The following is a 10,432-nucleotide window of genomic DNA, read 5'->3' on the forward strand; positions in this document are numbered from 1 at the left end:
TATTTCTGCAATGTTGGCTAGTGGGAAACCACCTCCAGAGGTAGATGGAATGTTCTGGAACAAGTTTCCCTCTTAGTTACTGCAGAAGGGTCTCACAGGAAACTTCTCCCAAACCTCCAATTCCCGCCCAACCCCAGCACCTTATGTATAGTAAAATCATGTTAAGTATTAAATGGGTGTCATAAAAGCTACATGTAAATAAAACAATTTTTTAAAATGCATCAGAGGTGGCTGACATTTAATGGACATTCTTAGGAAATTAATAAAACAGATAATCCTCTTGTAGTATAAATAACCCTAATTTATGTTTTGAATTCTTGTTTACTCCTGTCAAATATAAATCAGAATGCCCGTGCATGAAGTAAGCATTTATGTTCCTTATTTCCCACTCAATATACATGATGAAATTAATAAGGGAGCTCTTCTCTCATTGAATTAGAGTGAAGAGGCCTTAGAGATATTCTCATTTAATTCTTCTTTCTACAGATAAACTCAGACCCAGAGTCTAAGTGACTTGCAAATTAAGCCTAAGTCTTTAATGCTAAAAAATTTTTAAGTGATTATCTCCAGTATACTGAAAATCCATCCTACAGATTTAGCTATAGAAAAGAAAGAAAACCACCGTCTTCAGAGAGCTCACTGCAGAGGTGTGGGGCCCCTGAAAACTGATTAGTGAACAGCTACCTCCTTTACCTTATTTCTGTCCCCATTTACCATGTCACCATTTCTCCTGGCTTATCTTCATGGAGGCATTGGCAGTGTCTCTGGATCCCATAAGAGTTGACAAGCCTTATTATTAAAAAAAAAAAGCCTGGATTAGAAAATCCAAAACAAATAACTGTGGGTTTATATTTTGTTTTACTTGTTCAGTTCTAGAATACTACAAGGGAAACTTGTCTGCAGTTACACCAGTGAATAGGGGAAAAAGAATGAATAGCTTCTGCTTAGAAGGACAGTTAGTTAGTAGTATCTTAGGCATTTTAACAAGCATGTTTTTGTTTTTTAATTAAACAGGCAGAAGTGGAATATTATACTGGCAAGCTCTTCTAGAATCAAACTTAACAAAAATCTTGTGGGTGTTTATTTTTAAGATTTATTGAGAATATGGATAGAAATTTTGTCACGGGAACTTCACGGACTCCATTGGAGCAACAAATGCCTTTTACCTTCTCACCTTTTCTTTTTTTTTTAAATCCACAGCAGGTTGTCAGGGAATAAAGGTAGATGTGTTGAGCATTTCTAACAGTGATGCAGTTTTAGCTTCTTCGGCCAAGTATTAGAGCATAATAACTCCCTAAATCTCCCTTCCTGTGTCACTGCCGGGTGTCCTCTGGAACTCGTTGTTCCTCCTTTGCCCGTCCCAGGCGTGCGCCCACGGCCACCTTCCACGACAGCAAACACAGCATCGTGCACGTGCACTTCGACGCCACCAGGGGCCGGCTGCTGACATCGGGGACTGACAAGGTCATTAAGGTAGGACCTGGCTTTCCATCTTGGCCTCTGTGTAAATGTGATGAAGCACCCAGAGTTACGTGCGGGACTTGTCAAGAGGTTAGCAGCTAGCATTTCGGAGAGGGTGTTACCTGCAAGGACCAGCCCGTCTGCTGGGCGCATACTCTTGGAAACAGTAATAGGCCACATGTGCCAACGTCCAAAAGAGTAATACAGACAAATATTCTGAGAGTTGAGTGGAGGGAGATGGTGCTGCTGGAGAAGGCATCCTGACGGACATGGCAGTTGAACAGAGAATTGAATGAAAGGTGGGACTCCAGTAATAAACAAGCTCTTTTCCCAGGGAGACCAATTAGTCCAGGGCCTCTGTGAGAACTACGGGGCCCCAGGGGACTGCTGCCACCGCCGAGGCCCCGGACAGAGGCCTGCACCTGCGCCGTCCCCTGAGCAATGCAGACACACGCCCCACCCCCGTGCACCCAGCGCTGCGCCCAGCCTTGGAGGCAGCAGCAGGATGAGATGGTTAAAGTCACCCCCTTAGAAAGCTGCCAGACCTCTCTGACTTTGAGCAGGTTTAAAGGAAACTCTGGGACCTCGGTTCCTCTGCTTGTGAAATGAAACAATCTTGTAGAACCGCTTGGAAGATAAAATGAGATATGTAGACTGGATGCAGCACAGGCCTGAGACCCATATGTTAGGTTCCTTCCCCCTTAGATGGATCTAATCTTTCTTTATTCTCCATTTGCAGGATCAAAATTTCCAGCTACCGTTGTCATGGCTTTGCGCTTTATGTAGACTTTTTTGATGGAAAAGTATTTTGTTTCCTTTTACTTTACAGATCAGAAATCATTTTAGTTCAGTATCTCGTTAACTTTTACTGAAACAGTTTACTTGAATATTTCAATTCTAGACTGTTTAGCCTCAGTTCAATTTATTTTTAGCTCATCATATCCTCTCTTTCTTTTTCACAGTTGTGGGATATGACTCCAGTAGTGTCTTGATGACATGCCCAGGAATCAGAAGATAGTATTTACTAAAGAAATGGCGATTCTAATCCAATCACTACTGGAAACGTAAAACAGATATGTGAAAAATAAGAGAGAAACTAAAGAATCTACATGAATTTTCATATCCCCCACATGTACAGTGGGGAACTAGTGAATGAACATTTGCAAGGGGACTCTTTCAATCTATTCATACAATATCAAAGAAGGTATTTTTTTAACAAACGGTTCATACAAATAGTCTGACTGCACTACGTCGTACTGAGTATACTGAAAAATCTGCGTAGGGTGTTTAATTTTTGTATTTGTCAACACTTCATTTTACTTGTTGCTTTTTGTGTCGGGGAAATGAGGGAAGCATCTGTTCAGGGTCTTTGGGTCATTATAAAGTCGTTGCCATGTTTTCTCCACTTCAGCATGTATCACGTGGTCAGTGTCACTCTGTCCTCTTCTCTCTGCATCTCCTCTCACCTCCGTCCGCTGTTTACCGGAGTAAATGTCTTTACATTGTGTTTTTAGGTGGAGAGATTTGGAAAACTGTTTGTGTGGATTTTCCAGCCCGATGTCTCTCCCTCCGTTTTCTGTCTTTCCTGCATTTAAAAATGTGAGAGAAAGCTGCTGCCGCCCGCTGTCATCACAGAACTAGATTCTTATAACTCAGAGCTTCGGCCGGCGTGTCTAGGGGGTCATGTAGAACTCGGCTGGAGCCTCCTGGGTCTTGTATGTCTCAGCTCCCCGTCACCCATAATAGTAAACACAAACAAAACCCTACATGCTTCACAAGCAACGGCTCTTTAAGATGTCCACGTGACCTCACCTCTGAACTTGACCGTATCTGTTACTGTGAGATTGTCATCATGCTCATTTCTCATGACCGGAATTTCTTCCTTTAAAAACCAAATAGTCAGACGTTTGTGTCCAAATGTAGTTCTCAGAACGCTTTGCCCAGCTGCCTACTAAAACATAATCTGAGTCCTAAAGGTACTGACAGACTCCCAGGGCTGACGCCGCGTTGCTGTCCTGCACGTAAGAGAGGGTGTGAGAAAATGAGCCTGAGAACTCTGTTTCTAAGGGAAGCCAATCAAACTGGATAAAGTGAAATGTTCCATGTGTCATGACAACTTGGGATACCAAGCTCCTTTTTAAAAGCCTATTTTCATCTGTAAAAATAAGATTAAACAATATTTAGTGGCAAACGCGTGGCTGCCCCATTTTCAGCACTTTACGTGCCCCCTGCCCCTCTCAACCCCTCGCCTGGAGGGGGCCCAGGTCGGGGCGTTAATCTGGGAGCCCCAAGGTAAAGGAAGCCAAGCAGGAGAGCGGGCCAGATGCTTGACCCTCCCGATTCAAGACCCCACTGTGACGTCACAGCACATTTTCATTGGTAGTATTAGAATGAAATTGAAATCCTCCCTGTTTTTTTTTTTTTCCTGCGGGGGAAGCACTATAAGCCGCACTCGGGCACTGCCCCTGACACTGACGGCCTGGACTTCGTGTGGGGTATGGGCCACTGCCTTCCGTGTCAGCCCCGGTTGGCCCAGGTGACCGGAACTCTAGGACATAGGGTCAGGAGGGCACAGCCGGGTACTTGCACAGCGCCATTACCACTTGTCAGCACGCAGACCCCTTTCACACGACTCTTGCGTGCCATCAGTTAGAGCTGTTAGAACGCCTTTTGTCTTCTCTGCATGATTGCTCTGTGAGAGAGCGTTAAAAAGGGAATTGCATTTAAAATACTCAAATTTATCTCTTGTGTGGTTTATTACTAGGAACTGTAGCCACTTGAGTATTAGGTTAAAAACAGAGACATGATATGTTGGAAATGAGCAGAAATGGCTGCTCTGTTTTCCCTTCCTGACCCGCGGAGGCTGGCCTGTAGACCAGGCACCTGGCAGGCCCCGAGCTCAGACCTTCCTCGGGGAGCTGGTGTCCCCCTGGGTCACTTGCATGCACATGGTCACTCTGGTCTGAAAACCTGTGTCCCGCTCCTGCCACCACCTTCCCAGCACGGCTGTTTCCTTGCCCAAGGTGTCCACGGGCCTGCCATTTCCCTTCTCCCCAGCTCTCCTGGGGGCTTGAAGTTTGTGAAAAGAGTCCCGCAAACCAAGTGTGTATTTGTAATACTGTGAATTCTTGAGTTTTACATTAGATGTCTTCACCATTTTTGCGATTCACAGAGAAATGTTTGCTAAAAGTGTTCGTTGTCTTCCAAGCATTTTATGGAACTGGAGGCTTCATTCATTAGGAGTGGAAACTGGCACCAGCACTTGGCTTTCCTTCTCTCCAGGTTAACTCATCAGTGTTCTTGTTTTACCCTGTTGGATTTGCACTTTACGTATGTATGTTTTTGCTCTATAACTTAACCCTGTAGCAGCTCTGGCAAGTCATGCCTTCAGTGGCTATGCTGAGAAAGTGGCGAAATTGCACGTATCAGACACATAATTGTTGTTCTCTGCTTAGCAGAACAAAACCAATCATGCTGTTTTTCTTCAAGGAATGCTGTCACTGGAGCCTTCAGTTTCCTGGGTATAAATTTCCACTGTAGCAAAAGCAGTCTTAAAGTAAGACTTAGGATCTTACCTCCTTTTATAGTCAATCAACCATGTCAGTTTTTAGAATGTGTTTCTCACTTGATTGTTTCACTTGTTCCAAGAATCATCGAATCACAAGACTGGAAGGGATCTTGAGAGATCCAGAATGTTCTAAGCACAAAACACTTCCATCATCCTAGGCGGGTAGAGATCACTGAGGGGTAAACGAAAGGACCTGAGAGGAGAATTCCCAAGGGCTGGTTGTTTCTGATCATCAACTGGTAATGGCATGAGCGAGAGGCGTGACTTCCAGAGCCTGGAGACGGCCGTCTCGCAGAACCAGGTTTCTTCCTCTCTTTGCAAGTGTATTTGTCACTTCTTTGGACCCTGGCCTTGTGGGTACGCAGTAGGTGCCATGCGATCAGGCAGCTGTTGCCAGGTCTTCATCAGCAGAAGCTGCTCACTGTCCTTCACAAACCACCCCGGTGGCAGGATTTAAGTGAAGATCCAGGGGCACCATGACTGCCCATGGTGTGTCTGCAGGCCACCCTTCAGGGGGTCTCTGGGCCCACAGCATTTGCCTTACTTACAGAAGGGGCATTACCATTGTGTTTTCTGAGCTTCAGGCTTAAAAAGCATAATTTATTTTTGCTTAACATTAATCAGTGTGTCCTTAATTTTGGCTTTTAAGTGAAAGAATAACTCTAAACTATGTATCAAATTTCCTGGGCAGAAATATTCATTGGATGAAATTCATTTGACTTTGGCTTTCCATAGTAATTTGATTGTGTGCAAATGACCTTGTTCGCTAAGATTTATATGTTAAAGGATTTTGTCAAAACATTTTTATTTTTCCCTTCCTTTAAAATAAGTTTAAGTTGAATTTTTTTCTTGATGTGCAAGTGAATAGCTAGGAACTTGATTGGAAAATACAGACAATAAATCCATTTTGAACATCAAGTTCTCTGGCTAAGGCTTGAGATTCTAGCCACCGGGCTCTGGTGCTCACCGTGCACCAGGCTTTGAACTTAAGAGGTTCTGAGGTCTCCAAGGCCCCTTCCCTGGCCTGGCCAGAGGATCATTGCAGGGCCCTGGGGTGAAGGAAGCGATGGAAGTGTGCTGGGGCACTTCGGTCCTTCTCTGGAAGCTAGACAGGGTGCCCCTAGCCCAGCTGGAGGGCAGGAGGGTCCGCAGAGGTAGGACTCCTGAGCTGGGTGTTACAGGGTGAGGAGGAAGGCGTGGAAGGAGGGGAGGGAAGGAAAAGACATCCCCAGCTGCACAGGCAGCGTCCGCAGAGACCCAGGATCTGGAAGCAGCTGGGGTGCTGAGGAGTCACCAAAGAATATCGGGGGCCCCAGCTGTGGTCCTGGCACCCACTCTCCCTTGCTCTAAGGTGTAGTGTGCCATGGCCTCAGAGTCTCATCACCCAGCATTTCAGGGTCAGTTTTCCTGCAGCCTGTGCCAATATCAAATGGAAATGCCTAGAACCATTACCTGAAAACAACCTGAGGTAACTGATTTTTGAACTTCCTGAGCACATAGCCCTTCACTGGAGGGGTGGTGCTTAGCTGGAGACTACCGCATGCCATACCTTGACTGGAAAGAACTTAGAGAGAAATCCAGGATTGGACAGAGTGGCTGGACTCAGCTGCTCCACTTTGGAGAAGGAAAGACCTCGAACCTTGGCAGAGGAGATTGTTCTAGACAGCTGTGGCATGACACTAACTGGGGGTCTGCACAGGCAGCTGCCGCCCTCCACTTCCTTCCTGGGCTTGGGTAGTTCTTGCAACCATGTGATAAACCCTCATCCCAGTGGCAGTCACCAAGTGGACCCAAGAGCTTTTTCTCAGCTTGGTTCCAGAGAAAGGGCTTGGGCTACCACCTGCCAGTCAGGCCTGGCTCTGCAGAGGCCAGAGCAGCCCCGCAGCCCACAGCAGGGCCCTTGCCATTTCTGTTTCCTACTATTATATCCATTTGCTTTTTGCTTTTAGTACCCAAGAACCATACATCTATAACTTAGTTTAGTAGTGTCTCTGTTGATGTGGAAACTTCAGCTTGGCTCTATAACCCAGAGCTATATGTCTAAGCACCCCTCAGGACTCTTAGTTTGTATTTTGCCTTTAAACTCCAACCTTTCCACAGAGACACCTCTTACATGACAATACATCCAGGTCTAATACGTGAATGTACTGTCTAAAAATTAGATCCGTTCAAAACTGGCAGGAGATCCTTGCATTTACCCTGCCAGGGAATTTTCTGGACAGGAGATGTTAAGAAGATTAAAACTTTAAATAAGGGTTGAACTAAATGCCCGTTCTTAAGGTCCCTTCCTCTCCTGAAATTCCATGATTGCGTGAGTGTTGTTCATCATTGGACCAACCTGAACCGACCCTAGGGACTGGCCCTCCACATGGCCCACCTAACTCGGATAAAGGAGAGCATCTGTCATATCAAGCGAACTGCCTTCTGGATTTTTTCCATCTAGAACCTCGAAAAGGTTTGGTTGCAAAAACGATGATGAAGGTAGAAGTTAATTATGGACTATCTCATTAAAAACAGATACCTCAAATGTTCACCTTTATGAGTCAAAAAGTGTATCTTTCTCGGAAAGGCCGTATCGGGGAACTGTAGCTTGGTTCAAAGATTAGACCTAGAACTGACCTCCCATCTCTTCCCCTCCTTTTTTCTCAGCTCTCCAGGGAGCATGAGAGGGTAAGCTATAACTAATGAAAAGGGGACATGGTGCGAAGAAAGTGTTTGACTTACACACTTTAATGCTTTGCAAGGGTGGCAGCCCTGGGTCGAGTACTCTGTTTGTGTTTTATGCTGTTGGTCTTGCTTTTAAATGACTTGTTTTTCAGTGTACTGTCCCTTTGCTAAAGAAAACCTTTATGTGAAGAGTATGAAAACTGTTCCTTAAGTGGACGACAGGGAGGGTGCCAGCCCATGCTTTAGCACATGCCACCGTGTCTGTCCCCAGGGACAAGACTCTGCTATTCTGCAGAGTCCCTCAAAGGCTGTGGCCACGTCCGAAACTGCTGGCGACTGGTGTGTCACTTTCTTTCTCCAAGGAGTCAGGCTGAGACTGTCATAGTCTTGACGCTGGGACAGATTTCTCAGAGGTGGTTCTAGCTGCACAGTTCCGGCCTCTGCCTCGTTCCCTGCCACTGGATTTCCCCAGGCAGACCAGCCAGCCGTGGCATTGGCCCTCCCAGGTGTGCCGAGGTGGCAGTCAGCAAAAGCTCCCTCCTGAGGTAGAACGCCTGTCTCCACTTGTACGTTCAGATGCTGCTGGATGTCGTGAATGTTTCTTCTCTGTTGACTGTCCCCTGTGCTTCTCTAACTGAAATGCACGTGTAGCCGTTCTCCATGGAAGAGCTCCACGCAGAGCTGCCTCCGCGGTTGAAAATAAATCTCTGTGAAAACCTTCCTGTGGCTGTGGTCCCGTACCTCATTGCAAGCTGTAATGTGGGAACCATGCTCGGGGTTCTGGCCAGTCCGTGGGGGGGCCGGGTAAGCTCTGGGCCACCCCTGCAGTGACCCCGTGGCCCCCAAGGGGAGCTGCCACCTGGGGACAGAGGTGGGTAGCTCTTCACTCGGGCTCTGAGCACAACAAACAGGACTTCTCACCTATCTCAGCTTTGGCTGTGGTTAACAAACTTTCCCAATAAGGGGAAAGAGGACTTCTAGGCATATACAGCCTCTAAAACATGAGATCCATTTTATGGATGACAGAGTATGTGAAAAGAAAGCAAGTGGTCTGCCCATTTGCACAGACTGGTGGTGAGTGGCGTAGCTGGGGTGGCCGTCCATGCCAAGGCCACCATCCCCTTGGGTGGAGCGTGTAGGGAGCTCTCTGTCCCTGAGGGGCCCTGAACTTTTAGGCAGGTGCACCCGAAAAATCCCCTCCTTAGGGGGCGCATTCGGCTGACAAACCTCAAAGAGAAACAGCCCTGCGTGCCTGGCCGAGCTGTCGGGGTTTCCTCGGCTATGAGGGACAAGTTATAGTCATTTCACCTTTAGCATCAACAACAGATGTAGCTGTGTTCCAAATCTGCCCTATCTGGTTACAGCTTTTCCTGGAGTCACTTCTAAGTGTTGTGATTTAGAAGTGTTCTCAAAATGTAGCCTAAAAATGCCAGGTCCATTATTTAAGCTACTCCTAAATCTTGAGCAGATGTAAATTTTCACTGTCCCTCAATGCTGCTTTGTTCCTGGGGACAGGTGTGGCCCAGGCAGCGCAGAGCCACCTCCCGGCACGCAGAGGGACACTGGTCAGCCTCTGGACCTGCAGGAGTGGGAAGAGAGGACAGAGAGCCCGCAGACAGCATGTGCCTTCCCCTCCTCGAGTCAACAGTGTTGGCCAACTTAGAAGCTTTAGGGAACCGCATTCTGAAATAGGTGAGACTTGGAGAGGAAGAGCGCCTGCGGCAGGGGGTCAAGGTGGACTTATTCACAGTGGTTATTTTTAAATAAAAGTCCCCATTTTTTGTAGGTGTCTCACTGTGGCAGTGGCGTTAGGGGAAGCCCAAGCGGCCACCACTTCCCGGCCCCTGGTCCTCTCCGCCTCCCTCTCCTTCTGCAGTCTGGCCCCACGGGCTGCTGCGCTCCGAGCCAGCTGTTCCAGCATTTCCTTTAGTTTCTCCTCTTCAGCCAGAGAGAGGCGTGTTCTAGCAAGGGTTAAGTGTAGAGAGGGGTGTCTGGTCTGAAAGAGAGAGGAAAAAATAGCCAGGCGTGAGCAGCAGGGAGCCAGCCTATAACTGTGGCTGCTGGGCCCGTCTGTCCTGTCAGTCTGGGGGTGGGTGGGTGGGCTGGAGGTGTTGCAGAGTCCCCAACCTCCAGGACTGCGTACAAATCAGGGCTGCACATTGGGACAAGGAGAGGACGCCTAAGCCTTCCCAGGGGTTTGGATAGGTCTTCTCCAGGTGGCTGAGCATGCAGGTTCAGGTGGGGGGAGCTGAGAGTGTGGTGCACTCAGGTACGGGCAAGAGGCACCCAGGGCTGGTGATGGGCACATGTGGGAAGGAGCGGAAGAGGCTCGGCAACCCAAGCAGTCAGGGGGGAAGAGAATGGAAGAGAAGGCCCCAGTGACGTCTACTCTCACGCCTGCCTCCTCATCCCAGCTTGTTCTCTGGGACTCCTACCTGGATAGAGCGCGAACCAGTAACACATAAATGCTTCCAAAAATAGGCAAGCAATCCTGCCAAGCTGAAAGAACAACTAGGGCATTATATAACATTCTACAAAGGTTCCATGCAGTCGGGTAACTTTCCAGAAACCTACAACCTCCAGATGGGTCCCTTGACCAGATCAGTCCTGAAACCTAGAGGGCCCAGTTTCTCCAGAACATCAGATAGTTCCATCTCCCTACCCCATGTTAGTGACAGACCCTTCCAACATGAATAAGTTAGAATGGCCATAGCTCAAATACCCCTAAGAAATGGG

General features: G+C 47.4%; 1 protein-coding gene across 1 annotated transcript in view; it reads left to right on the forward strand.

Moving 5' to 3' along the window:
* The window catches only part of WDFY2 (WD repeat and FYVE domain containing 2), a 204,205-nt gene extending 201,327 nt beyond the window's left edge, over positions 1–2,878 (forward strand). The window contains exons 11-12 of the mRNA XM_077158122.1: positions 1,365–1,473; positions 2,424–2,878. Coding sequence (XP_077014237.1) covers positions 1,365–1,473; positions 2,424–2,453 — 139 coding nt within the window. The 3' untranslated portion in view covers positions 2,454–2,878. The remainder of the gene's footprint in view (positions 1–1,364; positions 1,474–2,423) is intronic.
* The last annotated feature ends 7,554 nt before the right edge of the window (positions 2,879–10,432 follow it).

This window comes from Tamandua tetradactyla, chromosome 4, assembly GCF_023851605.1.
Source record: "Tamandua tetradactyla isolate mTamTet1 chromosome 4, mTamTet1.pri, whole genome shotgun sequence".
Lineage (NCBI taxonomy): Eukaryota > Metazoa > Chordata > Mammalia > Pilosa > Myrmecophagidae > Tamandua > Tamandua tetradactyla.